Raw genomic sequence first — 22,737 nt, 5'->3', positions numbered from 1 at the left:
ACCCACAAATCCTTTCTTGTTCTTCATGAAGAATATTCTTCTCCCAGACTTCCTTAGTCCCTGTTTCCACTCATAGGGTCTTTTTTTTTTCATCCCCCAGAATTGCCAATAATGGAGGATCTGGGTTTTTAAAGTTATTTTTATATGCCCTTTTATTATGGAAAGTGAGAGTTTCTTACACACAACTGCTTTCATCCTGGTTGACTTCAGTAGGCCTCAGCCCATACCATCAAAAGTGACCATTATTTAAAAAAAATTTTTTTTGTAATGTTTTTATTTGAGACAGAGAAAGACAGAGCATGAGCAGGGGAGGGGCAGAGAGAGGGAGACACAGAATCTGAAGCAGGCTCCAGGCCCTGAGCTGTCAGCACAGAGCCCGATGCGGGGCTTGAACTCACAGACTGAGATCATGACCTGAGCTGAAGTCGGATGCTTAACCACTGAGCCACAAAGGTGCCCCCCAACAAAAAATTTTTTTTAATGTTTAATTTTGAGAGACAGAGAGAGAGAGAGAGAGACGGAGGGAGGGAGGGACAGAGTGTGAGCAGGGGAGGGTCAGAGAGAGAGAGGGAGGCACAGAATCTGAAGCAGGATCAAGGCTCTGAGCTGTCAGCACAGAGCCTGACATGGGGCTTGAATTCACAAACTGCAAGATCATGACCTGAGCCGAAGTCGGACGCTTAACTGACTGAGCCACCCAGGTGCCCCAAAAGTGACCATTATGACCATTACTAAAAGGAAAGAAGGGGGTACCGTTCTATCACAGCTGAAATTTAAAGGGTACCAATTATACAAAAGGCCTTGGTTGGAGCTTTATTCAAAGCATTTTAGTGACACTCAGGAAGATTATTTGTTAAGTTCTAGCAACTTTTATTCTAATACCAACTTTATTTCAGAACTTCAAGGAAGTTTAACTTTCAAGGAAAAGAGAATTCAATTCAATGTGGGCTTATCATTTGTTGCATTAACACTAAACTAAGTACTGGGACTTTTCAAAAGAAGCATTAGCTTTGCTACTTGATCTCAAGGAGCTTAAAGTTTCATTAGAGTAATAATATATTAGCCCTGAAAATAATTAGAGATATCAGATGTCGTTCCCATCAGAAGTAATTCTAAAAAGAGGTGAGACTAGGTAAGGGATGATTATGTCTCCGGAGAGCCACAAAAATCTTTCTAGAGGGGGATGGGAGTGGGGAGCTGGGGTGGGGGTTTGCAATAAGATTGGAAAGGGAGAAGGAAGGGCTGTTTAAGGAAACTTAATTATTGCAAGTAACATTCTTCAAACATTTCAAGACAAAAGAAAGGGGAAGCATGGTAGGCAAGAATGGAAAATAAAACATTGCGGAGGGGAGCCGCTGTCTTTTACTTTCATCACTGTTTTACAGTTAAATTTGGCTTATGCCAAGGAACAGCCTTTGACATCAGAGCATACAAGGTATTTCAGAAATTAGAGAGGATGGAGGTTCTACTGCATCAACACCTAGCATGTTCTCCGTTTGACCATCCATTATTCTCAGCCATGACCTAATTTCTATGCACTCTACCTGGGCCCTATGAGGCTTGTGGATTGAAAACCCTCGTTTTTAAATTCTTAATTCTAGGGGGTTCCTGAGTAGCTCAGTCGGTTGAGTGGACAACTCTTGATTTCAGCTCAGGTCATGATCTCGTGGTTCATGGGATCCCAAGCTCCTGCTTGGCATTCTCTCTCTCCCTACTGACTGCCCCTCCTCTGCTCACATGATCCTCTCTCTGAAAATAAATAAACATCAAAAAAAGTTCTTAATTCTAACACATGTAGGCATTTAGTAGGAAGCAATTGTTTCGAAGCTCATTTCTAGTGGAAATTAACCAAGAATAATATCTTGATATTTTGTGTAATTAGTGGTGTTTTGATTATACTGTTTATTTATCTATTTATTTATTCTCTCTGTTTTTAATTGTGCTGTTTACTTTGGGATGTAAATCACGGCTTTGGGACAAGGATATTTAGCACCAAACTAAGATTTGGTTTGCCAAAACAGTTCAGCTAAGAGTAAGTCTGTGTGCTGTCAGAATCACATTGTAAGGTACTGCTGAAATACAGCATATGGTGTTCATCTTTTTTCTCTGTGAAAGGACCCTGTCCTGAGGGGCCATTGCTTCGGCTCCCGGGGACTTACTTGATGGTCACTTTACTTCAGCGCTGCCCTGGCTGCATGAAAAAATACCAAGATGTGTGCAGAGGGAGCAGCCAAAGCTCTTTCCAAATGGGAATGAAGGAGGGGCCCAGCTGAGAGTGCTTTTCTCCTTGACTCAGTTAAGTTTCTCTGGTCATAGAGGAAAGAATGTAGCTTATGTTTGAATCAGTTTTGTTTTTTTTATTATTGGAGTTTTATGACTGGTTGAAATTCTGTCTGCTCCTGAATGGACTAATCCAGGAAAGGCCAGGGTTCCACTGCTCTGCCTCTTCTGCCTCTTGAGCCTCTGGGGAGTCCCTTTATTTATTCATCTGTCTTTCATTTGCTTTGAATACTTTGGTTCCAAGTTTTGAGATACATTCCGTGCAAAATGGGAAGAGGCAATCCTGACAGATGCTACTGTGATAACTAACAACTTGCTGAGTGTCTTCACCAGAAGCAGCATATTCTGAGGTTGGATTTTTCCCACCGGTGAACAGGATAATTATGCACTGCAAAGATACTAGCTATAACTGTTGCTTTTCTGATCACCATGACTGATTCTTTAATAAACATCTAATTGAATTCCAAAATGAATGATGCTTCTTTTCAGGTAAGATGAAATATATGATATTGAAATTTTGTATATTAATTTGTTTTCATTTTCCAGTGCAAGAAGTGCTAGTGAGGTGAAAAGACTGTGTGGTTTTATTATAGTTTGTGTATTAGTTACAATTCTCCATGGAAACAGCTCTGTTCCCCTTTCAGCCTCCCCAAAGCTGGAGTGTGTGATGGAGAATCCAGGTATACATACATGGCATGGACTGGCTTGGGACACCAAATCTAATTCAGTCCTTACATTTTACAGAAGGGGAAACAAGCTCAGAGAAAACTCTTGGAATTTTTTCATGGGAGTGAGACTCAGTGTGGTATTTTTAAGCACCTTATTTTAAAACTCACTTATCACAAGAAAAATAAAACCCATATTGCAAAGGTAACAAGTTAAGAGGTCAGCTCTTGAGCAATATTATACCAAGTTATAAGAGAGGTAAACAATCAGCCAAGATCCAAGTTTAGTTAGTGTACATCTTCCTCGGAGAAACAGAACCATATCATCACAATTTAAACATTCTTACTGCTTTCACATGCAAGGGTAATTCTATAGGTCCAGGATATAGAAGTTTATAAACAAAACCCTTGTCTTTCAGGCTGGACTCTAAGATGTGATAATTATAATGGAAACAATAAATAATAAATGAGAATGAATTCTCCTAATTATAAAAGAATGAATTATTGTGTATGAACTACTGTGCCCTTTACATTTTTTTATTTAAACCTCCCTACTGTTTGTGAGTACATAAAAATAAATAATTTACTTAGGGTTGCTGAGGACGGAACCAGCTTGGCTCAGGTCCCCAATCCTGCTCCTAGAGATGGTGCTCATGGACAATCTTGGCCGAAACTGCACTTTCTCCTCCAGCAAGAAGGCAAGTGTCTTATGCAACATTGTCTTCCGTATTTAAATCAAGGGGCCAACTCCAGAGACCCGGTTAATTGGGGGTGGGGTGGAAAACAGTTTGATAGTTTGTTGGGTTTATTTAGTTAAGAAAGATGAGGACGGAGGAAGTCGCATTCATAGGTTGGACTCTTTGTGCTCTTCCTTTTGACACAACCCGAGACTTGGAACTATATCCCCTCAAAACAACTGTTAATCCTTCTTGATATTACAAACCTTGTGGCTACGGTAGTAACAGCAGTACCGCCGAGTCTTTAAGTCACCCACGCCTGGCGTCTCAGCAGCAACCCTTCTCGAGGCGTACACGCAGGCGAAGCAGGCTCGGCAGTTGCGGGGCACGGGGCACTGGGCGGGGCGTGCGGGCTTTTCCCGCCCCCTCCACGCGGCCCGGGGCGCGGCTCCCAGCCGGGTGGTGCGGCGCGCCCAGACCGTCCCTCCCTCCTGTCCACTCTCTGGGCGGAGCCGGGGCGGTGCGGCTCTCCGGCCCGCTAGGAGGCGGCCGGGCAGATTTCCGTGCGCCGCTCCGCGGCTCGTACGGGTTCTGTGTTTCCCCAGGCAGGGCCGGGCTTGCGCGGCCGCGATGAGCTGGGAGTTGCTGCTCTGGCTGCTGGCGCTGTGCGCGCTTCTCGCGCTCGTGGTGCAGCTGCTGCGCTTCCTGCGGGCGGATGGCGACCTGACCCTGCTGTGGGCCGAGTGGCAGGGGCGACGCCCAGGTGAGGACCCGCAGCCGCGCCTCCAGAGTGGGAGGTCGGGCTCCGGGCGCCCGTCCCCGCTGTCCCCGCCTCCCTCCGGGTGGCGTGGAGCTTCCGCGCCTTTCCCTGGGACTGCCGGTGGGGGAGGAAAAAGCCGGGGCCCAGAAGGCGGGTCTGCCCCTTTGTCTTTCGTCCGGGTCAGGGAGGACACGCCTGGTTGCCAAAGTCAGAGGGCGCTGGAATGGGCGGGGCGCCCTGAGTGCTGGAAGTTCTTAATCAGGCTCCCAGGGATTCTGCTGCTGCGTGCGCGGACGACGATACCGAGAAACACTGCCAGTCCCCTGAGTTTGTGCGGGAGCCTCCTTTCGAGAACTGGAGCTCGGTTTTTCTACGTCCTGAAGTTGTTCCCTCATTCTGAGTTGTGAAATAAAATGAAATAACCCGGAGTTACCTACCTACCGACTTATCCCCCTAGAAAGACCTGGATTGGCATTTTGCCCCGAGATAGATCATTACAGGCACATTGAGGGGCATTCTGCCTATCCCACTTTCATCTGTGCCCTGCTTGAAATTTGGTCGTCGTTTACTACTGCATTCTTTGCGCTAAAAGCAATGGGCACCGCCCTTTACACACGCGACCTCCAGCCTTTACAGAGACTTACAAAGCAGGCGTTATTGATCTTATTTTCCAGGTAGGGAAACCAATATTCAGAGACATTAAATGACCCAGCCAGAGCTAGGCTTTGGATCCATAAGGGCTCAGGGAAGTGGACTTTCCCTGGACCTAGTTTCCTGTGTGAAAATACCCAAAAAGCACGTGAGGAAGTTTACTTGGAAGTGATAGCTAGCAGTTCAGAAGATAGACTTTGCTTTCAAAACGAGTCTGGGAGGGAAGGGGAGCCATATGGCTTTCAAGGATGTCAAAACAGGTTCTTGAGGACCAACAACAAACCAACCAACCAACCAACAAAAACTTAGATGGTACAGTGTTTTGTGTCCCTTCAAAGCTCAACTGTACCTGACAAAATCTTATTCCTTAGTATTTCACTTCTCTCGTTGCATTTTCTTGGGTATAACATCTGGAATGCTGACATTATTGAGTTCATGGAAAATACACTACACCTGTGCAAAGTCAACGTGTGGCAGGCAGATAGATGGCTGGGATTGTCAGACCCTCTTTTGATCAGACCTTCTCTTGCCTGATGGCTGCCTTGTGGCTACTTTGTGGATATTTACATTTGATCCTGAGTGCTTTTATGTTAACTTGGACTTTGAGAATTACATACAAATAATTTCTTTTTAAAACTTAATTCTGTAGAAGTTATTTGATCCGTTAGTCATGTCAAGTGCTGAAAAGGGAAAACGTTGAGACAATGTCTGAATGAATATCTAATAGCTAGTTAAATTACAGGTTATCGCATATCAAGCAAAAACTGAAAGTTAAGGTGACCAAAAATAATTTTTAAGAAATTCACTTAATTTTTTCAGTGTTTTACTTTGGCTGGAAAAATAGTTTTGAAGGATTTTAAGATGCATTTAATTACATTGCTATTATTATTTACTTGTATAATTGACTAATTTGCATATTAATTTGATACATTGTTATTTATCTAAGTAAATAAATCACATTAAAAGTTATTCAGCAAATAAAGTTGTAATGTTAAATGGTGATGGCTTTTAAATTTTAAATTTTAATTTAACTTTTAACTTCATTTTTAAGTTTAGTCATTCTTAAACCTGCATTGACTGAAGAGTAAGCTTTCTAGAACTCCTTTTATGTATAAAGCACAGATATATGTGAGGTACACAGTGTATCTGGAGTTACAATTTCATTGGGGGAGTTTTTTAATGTTTATTTATTTTTGAGACAGAGAGAGACAGAGCATGAACGGGGGAGGGTCAGAGAGAGAGGGAGACACAGAATCTGAAACAGGCTCCAGGCTCTGAGCTGTCAGCACAGAGCCCGACGCGGGGCTCAAACTCATGGACCCTGAGATCATGACCTGAGCCGAAGTCGGACGCTTAACCGACTGAGCCACCCAGGTGCCCCTGGGGGAGTTTTTAAGAAAAAAATGACTAGAAAGACTACTGGAGGTTGGGGGCTGGTGATAATGAAACAAATTTAAAGGAACATGGAGATACACTCAGGTTCCCATCAGGTTCCCAAAACGGTTTAGATTGGAAAGATAGGCAGACTCTATTAAGGTAAAAAAAAATTTTTTTTTTTTTAATAAATCCTCCTTGTCTTCTCCATAGGTTTATTATTTTTGTCACTTTAAAAAATAGACAATATTCTTATATACTTCAGAATTTAAAGATACAAAAGGAGGGGCACCTGGGTGGCTCAGTTGGTTAAGCATCCAACTCTTGTTTTCTGCTTGGGTCACAATCTCACGGTGTTTGAGTTCGAGCCCCACATTGGGCTCCTGACTGACAGTGTGGAACCTGCTTGGGATTCTCTCTCTCCCTCTCTCTCTCTCTGCCCTGCCCCCACTTGCGCTCTCTGTCTTTCAAAAATAAATAAATAAACTTAAAAGAAAATAAAGATACAAAAGGACTTATGGTGAAAAGTTGCCCCCAGCCACCAAGTATGCCTCTCTGGAGGCAACCAACATTTCTGCTTTCACATATCCTCCTAAAGAAACTCTCCATGTTCCCAAGCGTATATCTTACATGGTGAAATCTAAGGGTGACTAATCATAGATACTGCACATAGATCCAGAAAAATCCATGGCACAAGTCCAGAGCAGGAAAAGTTTCCAGCAGCAGCACATCTGGGGAAAACTTGGGTTTTTGTTGGCAGTAACCTCGATAGGAGTGAACTGTGAAATGACTGCCAGAAAAGATTAGGCAAGCCTGGGAGGTGTGTAGTCCCTGAAGCAACGAATAGCAGTCCACAACAGATGTCTTCTGAATAAAGGCTTGTCTGTGCTGGCCTCTGTGCTGCACACTGGGGATACCACAGTGGCTCAACCAGCCATTGTCCAGACCCCACGGGAATCCTGGATCCTTCTGCGGCTAGTTCTCTTCAATAGGAACATTGACCAGCTAGAGTTTGTGCAGTGGGGTGTGAGCCAAAGAGTGAGGAAACCTGAGGCCATGTCATCTGAGGGAAGGTCATAGACACTGGAGGTGTTTAGCCTTAGAGAAGCAAGAGATGATGAGAGAGGATTTAGGGAAGACACATCAGCTGTCTTCAAATATACAAGGGATTGTCATGTGTGAGGCAGGCCTGATTTATTCTTTCTGTTACCACAAGGCAGAACTTCTGCTGACTGCTGCTGGGTAGCAGAAATTTAAGGTATATCACAGTAGAAGAAAGAATCCTTGGGATGCTTGGGTGGCTCAGTCAGTTGAGCATCCAACTCTTGATTTCAGCTCAGTCATGATCCAAGGGTCATGGGAACGAGCCCTGTGTGAGGCTCCGTGCTGAGCGTGGAGCCTGTTTAAGATTCTCTCTATCTCCCTGTGCCCCTTTTCCCTTCTCATGCTCTCTTTTTTCTTTCTCTCTCTCTGTCTCTCAAAAAAAAAAAAAACCTTGCCCCCCTTGAATGATTAGACTAGTCTAAAAAGGAGGGGGTGCTTTGGAGATAACTAGCTTCCTCATTCTGTGAGGGAATTAAGTAGACATTAGTCCGCGCCTTGAGAGAATTCTCAAACTGGGTTGGGGGTTGAACTGCTAAGTTTCCTTCCAGCTCTGAGGATCTGCTTTCAGAGACTCTGTAGGGGAGACCATGATTTATGCTATATTCTGTGGAATTGGTAAATAAGAGTTGGTGCTAAATACAAAAGTTTTCCTCTCCATGGTGGGAAGAAAGGGGCCAGAAGTACAGGTGTACTAAGGTACACCTGAGCTAAGGGGTTTTCATTGTTGGTTTTAAGTAATATTTGCTTATTGGTGTGAAAATGGAGAAATTTTTATTCTATGCAAGTTAGTAAATAGTTACAAACAACTAGAGTCACCCTGTAGACTGAGTATTGCAGAACTTTGGAACAGTGAGTAGTCAGTGAGTGAGTAAATGATTATTATCTGAATATACACTCTACCATTCCTGATGAAGTTCTCGCTTGTGCATTTCCGTAAAAGTACATCATGTGATGGGAAAGAATTACAGCCTAGACATAGTATTCAGGATGGTTGCAACCTTAGTTCAGATATTTACATGAAACCTTTTAACTGAAGACAAGCTATAGTTTCTTGAATGGCTAAGAAACAGTTGGGTTTTAAAATTTTGATCATATTCTCACAGTTTGTAAAATCGAGCCCATGGCCGGCTCTGTGCTGATGGCACAGAGCCTGCTTGGCATTCTCTCTCCCTCTCTCTCAAAATAAATAAATAAACTAAACTAAAATAAAATAAAATATTGATCATTTTAAAATGTGAGCACCATAGGCTAGTGGTCAGGGTGTGGACTTTGGAGCTAAATGTACCTGGGATTTTTTTTAAAGCTTATTTATTTATTTTGAGAGAGAGAAAGAGAGAGCGTGCATGCAAGAGAGACCACCACTGAGGGAGGGAGAGAGGGAGATAGAGAATGCCATGCAGGTTCCACTCTGTCAGCAGAGAGCCTGATGAGGTGCTTGAACTCATGAACAGTGAGATCATGACTGAGCTGGTATCAAGAGTTGGATGCTTAACTGACTGAACCACCCTGGTGGCCCTGTACCTGGGTTTATGTCCCAGCTCTCCTAGGGTTGTTGGGTGTTTACTGAATAGTTATTGATGGAGTTCTTTCTATATTCCAGTCTCTGTGCTAGGCACTGAATAGTGAACAAGGCAGATAGGGTCCCAGTTTTAAGGGAATTTACAGTCTAGTGAGGTAAATTAATGTCTGTAATCCTCAGCTTCCTTTTTTATAAAATTGAGATAATTCTTATTTCATGAATTTCTTGTAAGGGTTTTAATAAGGTAATGTGTTTAAGCACATAGGGAATAATAAAAACATATAAAGCCTTTATGGTTAGTAACCCCATTGCCCCTTGCTAGAGAAATTAGAACATACATTATTGGGAGAATATTCTATGTTTTGCTGCTGAAAAGTCTATTTGTTAAACACTTTTAGCAATAATGAGTTGACATTTTATTAAGCACTGAGTATATGTCAGATACTGCTCGGGGTACTTTACTTACTAACTTACTTTTCTCAATAATGCTTTGAGGGAGGTTTTGTTATTAATCCAGTTTTCCAGTTGTGAACATTAAGGCACCAAGTTCTCACATGGGGGCATTTCACTGCTGTGTGTGATGGAGCCGGGATTTGAACCCTGGGAGTCCAGAGCTCGTACTGTTAACCCGACAGTTAGGTTTTAGACTTGTTTGACTAAAACAGTAAACTGATTTCCTGATTTTAATGTTTATGATCTAAAATCAGAGGTGTGTGGGGCACCTGGGTGACTCAGTCGTTGAGCATCAGGCTCTTGACTTCAGCTCAGGTCATGATCTCACAGCTCGTAGGTTGGTGCCCCACTTTGGGCTCTGTGCTGACAGCGCTGAGCCTGCTTGAGATTCTGTCTCTCTCCCTCTCTCTTTTCCCCTCCCCTGCTGGTGCGCACGTGCATGCGCATGCTCTCTCTCTCTCTCTCTCTCTCTCTGTCTCCCTCAAAATAAATAAACTTAAAAAAAAAAAAAGCCCAGGTACATCTAGCTCCTCCCCTGCAATTCAGATAGACAGTGGCTCTCATGTCCTGCAGTGCAAATAAGCTTTTCATTGGAGGAAAGGAGAATATACCACTCCTCTTTGCTTTAGAGCTGTAACATTTTTATAGTTTTTCACAAGAGCATGATTGGGCAAGCAGAGTACAGCATTTCATTTCTCTATCGTGTGCATTTAATCTTGGGTGAACTGGGTGAACTTGGTTGAACTTCTCCAAGAAGAAAGCTCAGGCATTTGAGGAGCGAGCACCTTTATAAAGTGACTTTTAATTGATAGGCATCAGATATGATTGACAAATGAGGAAAACAAAAATCCAGAATGATACCACCATACCTTAGAGTAGAGCTTGGTATATTCAGATTCATCATCAATACCTCCATTGCAAGAAATTGGAATAATAGAATTCAGAACTGGATGGGACCTTTAGTGATCATCTTTATCTGAATCCCTCATTTCTTGGATAAGGAAGTGAGAAAGCAATTCAGATAGACTTTTTATTCACTTAGACTAATTTTTCTCAATTGAATACATAAAAAATAGAGCCTGGGAGTCAGATCATCAAGTTATAAGGCTTGTCCTAGAGTAAAGTCAGGAAAACTCACCCAAGAGTCGGGAATATATAATACAATGTGTTGATAACTGTTACTAATATATTTGTATTCATGCTTTTTTAAAAAAAATTAGGTAGGAGGTGCTTTCTGAGAATGTTTAATTAAAAAAATGTATATCACTTTATTGAGGTATGAGTAGCATAAAAACTACATATTTAAAATATACAACTCAGTGAATTTGAGGTAGGTATATACCTGTGAGAACATCACCAGAATCAAGCCCATAAATATAGGATAGTGAAAAAAAAGTTTTTTTTTATTTTAGAGAGAGTGTACAAGCAGGGGAGAGGGGCAGATGGTGGGGGAAAGAGAGGGAGAGAGTGAGAGAGAGAGAGAGAAGATCCCAAGCAGGCTCTATGCTGAGTGTGGAGCCCTATGTGGGGCTGGATCCCACAACCCTGGGATCATGACATGAGTCAAAATCAAGAGTCAGATACTCAACTGACTGAGCCACCCAGGCACCCCTAGGCTATTGGAATTTTTAAACTCCGCACATTATGTCTTGATATTTTGTGGTATTGTTTAAGACTGTCTTTTTGTAATCTTTGATTTATGGGTGTAATCCAGAGCTTAGTTTCTGCCCTCAATCTGTACTTATTTCTCACTAGAATGGGAGCTGACTGATATGGTAGTATGGGTGACTGGAGCATCGAGCGGGATCGGTGAAGAGCTGGTTTACCAGCTGTCTAAACTAGGAGTCTCCCTTGTGCTGTCAGCCAGAAGAGTGCAGGAGCTGGAAAGGGTGAAGAGAAGGTGCCTTGGTGAGTAAATCTAAAACCACAGAAGCTTCCTGGAAATCAACCAGAATTCACATTCAAATACAATTTTGAGATTTTTAGAAGTTAAGAGTGGGATTTTCCTGGGCATATCTGCTCTGGTTCCCAATACTCCAAATGCTTAGATCCAAATCCTCTTTCTTTGGACATCTCTTCACTAGCCGCTCTTGCCCCTTCCTTTTCTTTTCTGATGCCTTTCTACTTTTCTTCTTCTTTTTTTTTTTTTAAGTTTTTATTTTACTTCTAGTTAGTTAACATACAGTGTTATAGTAGTTTCAGGCGTACAATATGGTGATTAACACATACATCATCTGGTGCTCATCACAAGTGCACTCCTTAATCCCCATCTCCTATTCAACCCATCCCTCCACTCCCTCCCCTCTGGTAACCATCAATTTATTCTCTATAAAAGAGTCTATTTATTTGTTTGCCTCTCTCTCTCTCTCTTTTCCCTATACTTGTTTGTTTTGTTTCTTAAATTTCACATATGAGTGAAATCATGTGGTATTTGTCTTTCTCTAACTGATGTGTTTTCCTTAGCATAATACTCTGTAGCTCTACCCACATCATTGCAAATTCTGCCCCTTTTTTAATTGATTTATTTGTTTTGTGGGGTTGAGTTTTTGTAAGTTCTTTATATATTTTGGATACTACTAGCCCTTTACTGGATATGTCATTTGCATATCTCATTCTTTTAGTTGCCTTTTAGTTTTGTTGATTATTTCTTTGGCTGTATGGAAGCTTTTTATTTTGATGTAGTTCCAATAGTTTATTTTTGCCGTTGTTTCCTTTCCCTTGCCTCAGGGGACCTATCTAGAAAACAGTTGCTGCAGCTGATGTCAGAGAAGTTACTGCCTGTATCCCCTTCTAGGATTTTGATTGTTTCATGTCTCCCATTTAGGTCTTTAATCCATTTTGAATTTATTTTTGTGTATGGTGTAAGAAAGTGGTCCAGTTTCATTCTTTTGCATGTTGCTGTCCAGTTTTCCCAACACCATTTGTTGAAGAAACTGTTTTTTTCCCATTGGATATTCTTTCTTGTTTTGTCAAAGATTAATTGACCATGTAATTGTGGATTTACTTCTGAATTTTCTATTTTGTTCCATTGATCTGTGTGTGCCTTCTATTTTTATTTTGTGCTGACTCTTGATATTAGAGACTGATCACGAATTCTTTTAAATGCTAGTGGATTTTCTTTTTTTTTTTTAATGTTTATTTATTTTTGAGAGAGAGAGAGAGAGAGAGAGCGAGCAGGGGAGAAGCAGAGAGAGAGGGAGACACAGAATCCGAAACAGGCTCCAGGCTCTGAGCTGTCAGCACAAGGCCCAATGTGGCGCTCAAACTCACGGAACTGTGAGATCATGACCTGAGCTGAAGTTGGGCGCTTAACCAACTAAGCCACCCAGGCACCCGAATGCTGGCGGATTTTCAGTGACCACGTACTTTATACTTTTGTCTTAGAGAAAGAACAGTTTGGTTCTTATATATGGCATTCATGTGTGTAACCATAGAAATTTAACTAGAAAGGATCCTTCTTCATTTTGCTGAAATAGCAGATATTAAAGTCATATGGGACACTATAAGATTTTTGTTATAAAAATGAAAGAACAAAAAAAATGAAAGAACAGGAATTGAATTAGGTTTTAAAATGCAGCTTGAAGTAATATTCATATAGGGAGCAACAATGTTAATTTTTTTTTAATTTTTATTTATTTTTAATTTTTTTTTGGTTTAGGTTTTGGTATAGATGTGTTCACTTGAAAACAAGTTATCAGGGAGGGGCGCCTGGGTGGCTTGGTCAGTTAAGCGTCCGACTTCGGCTCAGGTCACGATCTCGCGGTCCGTGAGTTTGAGCCCCGCATCGGGCTCTCTGCTGACAGCTCAGAGCCTGGAGCCTGTTTCAGATTCTGTGTCTCCCTCTCTCTCTGCCCCTCCCCTGCTCATGCTCTGTCCCTCTCTGTCTCAAAAATAAATAAACGTTAAAAAAAAAAAAAGAAAAGTTATCATTTGTCATGAAACATGAGATAATTTTGAATTTTCAAGCAGACCATTCTTTGGGTCATTTCTCTACCTGTCATTCTTGAAACAATTTTCTTTCAGTTTGCTGATGGAGTTAACCATGCAGAAAAGAGAGTCAGTAGCAAGGCCACAAGGCCTCTTTCACAATATTGCCTTCAGAGGCCTCTTATGCTTTGCACTGGGACACTTCCTCTGGCTGTTGAGACTTGCAAGTCCTGTACTGGCAGAAATGAACCATGTCAGCATGTGTCTGCTAGACTAAGGCTGACTTTTCCTTTTATCTGTCAGATCACTGGTGCAAGCATTTCCATTTCTTTTTTAAAACAGTTGATGTTTCACAGCTTAACAGTTTGTCCATAAAACCTTTGTACCTCATTTATTTTCTCTACCTGCCTTTCTTATTGGCTTTACTGGTTGTATTTCAAAACGTACTCTTTTGATGAGTAGTGACAGAAAGGGCCAACATGTTTCTCGATTGGCAGTTTGAAGGTTGTGTCCTGTTCCATGTTTGCATCCCTGAATCCTTGTCTGGAAGGAAGCTTCTGTGTGTCATGTGACTGGGTTCACTCTGAATGTCTTACTAATGTGAAGCATAAATTGTTTTTATGTTTTAATGTGTGTAAAAGAGAAACTATACTTTCTGAGCCTATAATGAAACAAATATATCTCTGTACTTCTAAAGAGAAAGCTCTAAATTTTTTTTTTTTTTAGCTTGCAGTATAATCATGGTTTCTTGTAGAGTTTGCTCCAATGTTAGACTGTCCATATTCAAGTTGAAGAGAGCCATACTACTTCCTGTGTACCCAGCCAGCTTTTTGTCTGATTAGATATTGCCTTATTACTGCCAGTCCTCTTGGTCACTGAGAGAAATTCTTCCACAAGGCCACTCAGAAATGAGTTTTTGCCAAGTCCAGTTATAGGGTGGGTATTAAACTTAACACCAAGTAGCCGGAAGCTTGATTGGACTATCTTACAACGTCTGCACTAATTTTTAAATGTCTTTATTTAGAGAATGGCAATTTAAAAGACAAAGATATACTCGTTTTGCCACTTGACCTGACTGACAGAAGTTCCCATGAGGCGGCTACCAAAATGGTCCTCCAGGAGTTTGGTAAAGTAAGTAGCCATTTTGAATTGGTAAGTCTTGCTTTGAAATAGGTAGCTACAAAAGAGATTCCCTTCTTTGTGTGCTGTCATTTAAAGGGTTTTAGGCAAATGGGTCCATGCAGTGAGATCAATGCCCATGAGTCTTTTATACTTTAAGTCTTTGGATTTATGTAATTAGTACTTTCCATACCTTACTAAGTACTAATTCCTTCATGTAGAACAAAAGAAGGTAAAAATTCACTGTGCCTTTTATTTTTATGATGGGAAATTAATTCCGTAGGTGAATTGTGGTTTTTATTTTATCTCTTTATTGCTGACTGCTAGAAATTCACCATTCCATTCCAACGATTCTTCAAGTTAACAATATAACCAGCCATCCCTAAGAATTGTATCAGTCCATTTACAGGTCATCCCCAAAGTGCCCCTTTTCTGATTTTATTTAACTAGATCGACATTCTGGTCAACAATGCTGGAAGATCTCAGCGTTCTTTGTTTGTGGAGACCAGCCTGGATGTCTTCAAGGAGCTAATAGAGCTTAACTACTTAGGGACGCTGTCCTTGACAATGTGTGTTCTGCCTCACATGATCGAGAGGAAACAAGGAAAGATTGTTACTGTGAACAGCCTCCTGGGTATCGTATCTGTGCCCCTTTCTAGTGGATATTGTGCCAGCAAACATGCTCTCCGGGTAAGACTGCTCAAACTCAGCTCTGATCTAAATATGTACATGGGAGATACGGCCATCACTGCAAGAGGTCATTGGAATGGGGCAGTGATGTAGGGGAACAGCAAGAGAGACCCAAGGAGACCTTGGGTAGAGGACATCCCCAGAAGATGCTAAAAAAGACTTGAGTCTCACACGCCTCTTCCTAATTCAGCAAACATGTACTGAGTACCAACACTGTGCCATGCTGTGCATAGCAGTGGATCCTAGGGATATAAAGATAAATGGTCCCCACCCTAAAGAAGTGTATAGTCTGCTCAACATGTCACCCTCATCCTCATTTCTATCACATCTTCATGGAAACTCTACCCCCCATTTCTTCCGCACACACTTGATGTACTTACCCTTCCCATTTCTCTGACTTCTTTCTCCTTCCCCGTTGTAGTTGGCATTTATTTTATCTAGTCTAAATATATTTGCATGTCAGAAGTAGGAGCTCCCCGCTGGATGATTAGACCTGGGCTTCGTATCCCTACTGGGACTAGTCTTGACCCTGTTTACTGTGGCTTCACTGAAGGAAGAAAATCCATTCAAGGCAGAGGCTGGGAGAAAGCTTGATTTGGGCTACAATAACTTACTAGCTGTGACTATAGAAACAAATGACTTTTTAATATTGGCTTAAGAATGGATATGAAGAAATATTATTAAACTGTAACATAGAACAAATTAGATCCTAAGGCCAATAGGAGACACATAATTTATAATTAATGCTGTTGAAAGTCAGCGTAAGTGGAATGTTTCGCTGTTGGAATAATGAGATGCAACAGCTGAATGGCCTTCACCGATTCATGAGGATCTGAAGCTTTGGTTCTTTAGGGTATCCTCTTTCTGCTGTGGAGGGAGACGGTTGCGGAGAGTGATGAAACAGATTGCTACACTGATGATTTCCCCATATTTGGTAATGGGGTAGTAGTTACTTCCTGTAGAGCAGATGGGCAAGTCTCAGGCAGGTGGATGAGGTAAGACAGCCCAGTATCTTCCTGACATGCAGAGTGCTTTCACTAAAATGCAACCTGAGCTATCTGGCCTGCCTTCCAGGACTCACTGTTTTATTACTGGATTTGATCCTGTTATACAGTGTGGCAGGTTGAGACTCCAGTTAGTTAAACCAGTAGCTGAACACTAGGACTAGGAAGTACTTTTGGAAGAACACATTTCCTTCCCTGATTCCCAACAAGCTATAGAGTGAATTTATTTATCACTGAAAAGTTCACACACTATACTAGATGTGACTTCAGACAAGGAGAGGGTTTTTTTTTGTTTTTTTTTTTAAATTTTTTAACGTTTATTTATTTTTGAGACAGAGAGAGACAGAGCATGAACAGGGGAGGGGCAGAGAGAGAAGGAGACACAGAATCGGAAGCAGGTTCCAGGCTCTGAGCCATCAGCCCAGAGCCCGACGCGGGGCTCGAACTCACGGACCGTGAGATCGTGACCTGAGCTGAAGTCGGACGCTTAACCGACTGAGCCACCCAGGCGCCCCAAGGAGAGGTTTAACATGATGTATTGGCTTTCATGGTGTCCTCTCTCCTCTTTTGCTGTAGAGAGGTTAAGGATACGAGAGTTCATTGATTTACAAAGACTTTTTTCATGTCCGTCTGAGGCAGGCACTTTGTTGGTCCCTGGCAGCGCGAACCCCTATAGCTGCTATTTGTTAGTGGTTGGCATTAAGAGCTGGTAACTGTTTTAATGTTGGATCACACTCCAGATTGGCTGTTTAGGCTTTTCAATACTTATCTCAGCTGATACCAATGTAATCTTGGAACATTTCCTAATTTAGGAAAAGAGAGGAGGGGAAGTAGATGTTTACTCCCTATTTGTTCAGAAGTAGCCAGTATCTTCAAGTCTAGAGGGTCTAGCTTGTTTTTATGAAAGTCATTGAGGAAGCAATCCTATTACATTTTTAACCAGCCACGGACTTGCTTGCTAACCCTAAAAATAAATGCTGAAACAAATTGTCTGTTAAAATAGTCATATAAATAGAGAAAGTTGAATTCTTCCTCTATGATAATTTCTGTCAAGTATTTAATCCCTCTTGCTCCCTCTTGCGCCAGCAGTGGCACTTGAGACTGCTTTGAGGGATAAAAGAAGCAGGGAGATGGGGACTGGTGTGGGGATAGTTTTTCCCCTGTCCTGCGCCTACCGTGAGACATAACTCGTGGTGTCAGCCACCACTGCCAGAAGGTGTCAGTTATTCCTACCAGAAGATGGTGATGCCTGAGGATGCCTGTTCTAAATTGCCCCCAGTCCTTTTTTTAGTGTTTAGTTATTTTTGAGAGGGAAAGAGAGAGAGGGAGGGAGAGGAGAATGTGAGCAGCGGAGGGGCAGAAAGAGAGGGAGAAAGAGAATCCTAAGCAGGCTCTGCCCTGTTAGCACTGAGCACGACATGGGGCTCGATCCCACAAACCGTGAGATCATGACCTGCGCTGAAATCAGGAGTCAGATCCTTAACCGACGGAGCCACCCAGGCGCCCTAGATTGCCCTGTCTTAGAGTTAAAAATGTTTAATAAACTTGCCCAGTGAGATTTCCTGTCCTTTACTTGGCATTTAAAAACATATTTTGATAATGTGCTAGTGTCCCACATAAAAAGTTGAAGAAAAGTAATGTCGTGCTAATAGCAAACATGAGATACATGTATTTAATTTTATTTGTTGCCCTCTTTCTTTTTGTTTTTTTTTGTTTGTTTGTTTTTGGCCTATTAGGGTTTTTTTAATTGCCTCCGTACTGAACTTGCTACATACCCAGGTATAGTAGTTTCTAACATTTGTCCAGGACCTGTGCAGTCAAATATTGTGAAGAATGCCCTGTCTGAAGAAGTCACAAAGGTAAAAAACTTCTAGTTGGAGAATAATTTGAACGCTTTAGTAGTTATGTATTGGTATTGCATCACTGTGCTTAGAATTTTTTCTAACATATTACACTAACATGTTACTGTGTTATGAATTATTTGCAAAACTTAACTCATGGCAGTAGGAACGCTGTTAAGTTTAGCTGCTAGTGCTTTGGCATTCAGTTTTAATAAAGGCTAAAGAAGTTGTAAGATACTGCTTATAAGTAATCCACTATGATGTGGGCTATCAACATTTTAAAAACTCAGTTTCTATCACTTCACAAATTATAGCAACATTGAAAGGATTTGTGTGGCTGAATCTTAGCACATTAAATCTTACTGGGATTTTAAAGAAGAGCTATGGTGAAGGAGCTTAGAAAAAGCCTGGCTAGATTGCAATAATTTTAGGTTAGCTTCACCTGTGCCTGACCACACGCCTGTGCTTCCCTCAGCTCTTGGACTGCACATGGTGAGTTGCCAAGTGGATGACAAATTTCTTGCGATGAGTCCAGTATCACCCAGTGATACAAAATCCCACTAAAGACCGTGAAATTTTCCTCCTTCTCCATGAAGATCAATTTCTGCTGAGACATAAATCTGTTTATGCTTCTGTGTAAATGTTTACAGATATGATTTATATTTTCACATTTTCTGTGGAGACTGTAAGGTAAACTAGAAGCAGCACGCTGTTTTGGGAATCAAGTGACTTGGAAGATCTGGTTACTGCTAGTGATCTGTGTGCACACAGATGAGTTACTACCTTTATGGGCTTCAGTTTATTTATTTGTAGAATGGTAGTGTGTTAACTGGATTAGCAGCACCAGATTTGTTCACTATGGACTCCATGGTTTATAGAATTTCATTTGCTAAATATATGTATTAGTAATTTATTTAAAAATCTTTATTGCTAAATTGATATATAATTTTCATTAAATTAAAGGGGATGTAAATTAAAGCAAAGAACCTTCATCTTTTATTTAGCCTGCATGATCTTATCTGGTCATGTATGATTTGTCTAAGGCTTTTTGAAACATTACAGTTTATAGACACCCATCAGTGCCAATGATGTCTTCTAAGGGGCATGAGGTCCCAGTGAAAGCGTCAACTACATGACCTCTGAGTCCTTTATAGCTAAAAAGTTTTGTGAACTATCTTGGATACATACTCAGCATTCACTTACTTTTTTTTAACATTTTCTTAGTCTGTAGGCATTGATGTAGCCCAGTACCACAAGATGGCGACCAGTCGTTGTGTGCGGCTGATGTTAATCAGCATGGCCAATGATTTGAAAGAAGTTTGGATTGCGGATCACCCTTTTTTATTAATAGCATATTTGTGGCAATATATGCCAACCTGGGCCTGGTGGCTGACCAACATATTAGGGAAGAAACGAATTGAGAACTTTAAGAAGGGTTTGGTAAGACCAATTTATACAATTCTTAATGCATATCAGTCTTGTAGAAAGTATGAAATTTTTGAGCGCTTGAAAACTTTTCTTACTCCCCATCAACTTTATGACATAAATACGAAAGATATAAGAAGTATTGTATTCCCCAGGCATATCTGTTGGTTTACTATAAATTACTACTGGTCTTAGAAATTTCTACAAGGTAAACTCAAATCAGAGATTGTCATTTTATCTTCTAAAAACTTACTGATTGACCAATGTATGTCTTCTTTCTCCACTGTTTTTCATCACAAATTCCTACCTGGTACCATCTCCTTGGAATGATAATGGCCTCCCCTCCAGTTTCTCTCCAGGATGAGGCCTCAGCCCGTGCTTTACTCTGTCAAAGCACTTACCATGCAGTGAAAAATCATGCACTCTCTCTGTGTAGTGCTGGTTCCTTTGGCCTCATTCTGGAAGCACTGTGCACATGAGATGTACCAAAATGTCCATGTCTGAAAAAATATGGTGATTGTTCATTCTTTTGGCACTCATTCCTACAGCTAAGTGAGGAATATTATGAGCTATTTCTGAGAAAATTGTGACCATCACAAGAATTTAATGTTTGAAGAGCAAGAAAATGTAATGAGTTAAGCCAAAAATTATGGATAGGATTATGCAAAGAAAGGCTATTTCTGTGGATGTTTTTTATTGTTAAATTATTTTCAATGACTACTATGTTCTTTTAGAAATGTTAGCAGGGATTGATATATAAAGAGCATTATTCAGTGGGAGCATACCATATGTATCATTATGTAACCTTCCACTATTTAAGCAGTCCACAAATTGTTAGGCACTTAATTTGTTCTCAATTTTTGAAGGATCCTGAACATAAATTAGTGAAAAAAATAAAACAAAATGCTTAAAGAGACTTAAAGGTTATAAAACTTCCATGATGCACCAAGTCCAGAGCCTGAAAAATGAAGGGGCTATTTATTTTCTACTAAGTTGTAATATGGACGAGTTTGCTTGGTACCAAGCCATTTATAAGTGTTTTGGTAATGTTGGGATGTGGTGGTGTGGGTTGGTTCTAAAGGTGGGACTTCTGGGGCACCTGGCTAGCTCAGTATGAAGAGCATGTGACTCTTGATCTTGGAGTTGTGAGTTTGAAACCCATGTGGGGGTGCAGAGATTACTTAAATAAAACTTTTTAAAAAAAGGTAGAGCTTCATCAAAGATTTACATCTGAATTTCAAATTTGGAGGGCAGCTGGTATAGTGGTATTGTGCCCAGTGATGGATAAGAGTTGGGAAATAAAGTCCTCAGTATTAGGGAGGTGATAGCTCTCTGATTAAGATCATGGAGCCTCTTACCAGGCTACCTGGGTTGAAATCCCAGCTCTGTCCCATGACCTCATCCCTCAGTCTCAGACTTCTTTTCTATGTCAATCTCCCCAGCTACAAAATGGAGACTAATGATGCACTTAGTCATAGGATTGTCACAGAGATTAAGTGAGTACATGGAAAGCCCTTAAAACACATCTTGGAATGTCCTGCTTGTTAAGTACTAGCTGTTAATGTTTCTGTTTTGATGGTAGCAGGATATTTAACTAATAGATAAAGATCAGAGAGTTAAGCAATAGGGTGGAGAAAGAATACATTATAGAAATTACTTTTTTGAGGGATGCGGGAGTTGGGGGGACCAGGACTAGACTTTTGGTGCTATTATAATAGTTGTACTCGGCATCCTTTCATTTTTGAAGACCATTTCTGAGATCAAATTCCTCATTCTTTATGTAAAACCATATAAACTTTAAAAAATTGTTCCTCACTTTTTTTTTAATGGTTTTCTCCTCCTGCTTCTTTTCTATTATTTTCTATTTGCTTATAAGGCATCTATGTTAAGATAATGCCAGTATAGCTTATCCCAAACTAAATGTACTTGTTGATAATACTTGAGTTTGTTTCTATTGTTTAGGGTGGGAACATTATGTCTGGAACTTTGTTTTTATGAATATATATTATTTTCCAGGATCAAGAACAATAGCTGCACTGAATTGTTACATATTTTTTTTGTCTTAGTGCAAATTCTTGGAAGTAGTAAATGCATATCTTCCCAAATGAAATATCACATCTCAAGGATTATTGGGTTGCCTCGTTTTACTCTTTAAGCAATGTACTAGAAATAACTAGAAATAATTTTAGAGTTATCTGTCAGATACTTCAATCCTAAATACCCTGACCTATTCTTTGTATTTATTAAGGCAAGTTAGTGTAGGTATGATATGCTGGTCTAGAAGAGTAATAATAGAGATTTCAGCATTTAAGAAATGGCATGAGCAGATGCTAATCAATGATGTTTATACCTGATAGAGGAGATAATGATACTAAGATATGGAGATATGATACAGAAATATGTTTGTGTAGATCTAGAATTCTCACTATGATTTCTATTCTAATTTAAGCCTTTGCCCAGGTTTTCTTTGCCCACGATTCTTTTTTTTTTAAATTTTTTAATGTTTATTTATTTTTGAGAGAGAGAGAGAGAGCGGGAGAGGGGCAGAGAGAGAGAGGGAGACACAGAATCTGAAGCAGGCTTTAGGGTCTGAGCTGTCAGCACAGAGCCTGACGTGGGGCTTGAACTCACCAACCGCGAGATCGTGACCTGAGCTGAAGTCAGACACTTAACTGACTGAGCTGCCTATGTGCCCCTAAGAATTCTTAACAGTGAAAAATAATGATATAGCTTTTTTTTTGTAAAAACAAACAAAACAAAAAACAAACAAAACTGGGGTAAATATACAGAGAGAGTGATTCATGCTACTGTCTCTCTGTTACAGGATGCAGATGCCTCTTACTTTAAAACCTGGAAGACAAAACATGACTGAAGGAGGAGTACTCGCATTTTTTTTTTTAAGCTACTGGAGGGAGAATGAAATCAGCAATCTTTATATACTGAAGACTAACTTCTGATTTTACTTTTTAATAGATACAACTTTCAACATGTAATAAATAATAGAAGATTTCCATGAATCTTGCAATAAAGGTATTAACACATACCACATTCTTGGATTTACAAAAGCATTTTACTCTAGCATATATACTTGAAATCTAAGTTAGCAGAATGCTAACCAAATAATTATAATAACCTATTAAACGTAAACGTATGGAACATTACACGAAACAGTGTGGGGTAATGAGCAGATATAAAGAAGTATCTGAAATAGTCCTGTCTCTAAGATCCTTACACTCTTAGAAGAGCTG

The 22,737-nt window shown here is 40.6% G+C and overlaps 1 protein-coding gene across 1 annotated transcript; it reads left to right on the top strand.

Annotated features, from left to right (window-relative positions):
• The first annotated feature begins 4,107 nt into the window (after nt 1-4,107).
• DHRS7 (dehydrogenase/reductase 7) lies at nt 4,108-22,537 on the top strand. The gene is made up of 7 exons (XM_027065843.2): nt 4,108-4,385; nt 11,239-11,391; nt 14,435-14,541; nt 14,980-15,219; nt 17,960-18,082; nt 19,289-19,504; nt 22,314-22,537. The coding sequence occupies exons 1-7, from the start codon at nt 4,253-4,255 to the stop codon at nt 22,359-22,361; spliced, it is 1,020 nt and encodes a 339-aa protein (XP_026921644.1). The 5' UTR covers nt 4,108-4,252; the 3' UTR covers nt 22,362-22,537.
• Nucleotides 22,538-22,737: the final 200 nt, after the last annotated feature.

Source organism: Acinonyx jubatus, chromosome B3 (assembly GCF_027475565.1).
Source record: "Acinonyx jubatus isolate Ajub_Pintada_27869175 chromosome B3, VMU_Ajub_asm_v1.0, whole genome shotgun sequence".
Lineage (NCBI taxonomy): Eukaryota > Metazoa > Chordata > Mammalia > Carnivora > Felidae > Acinonyx > Acinonyx jubatus.
This window is presented reverse-complemented; position numbering and strand designations above follow the sequence as displayed.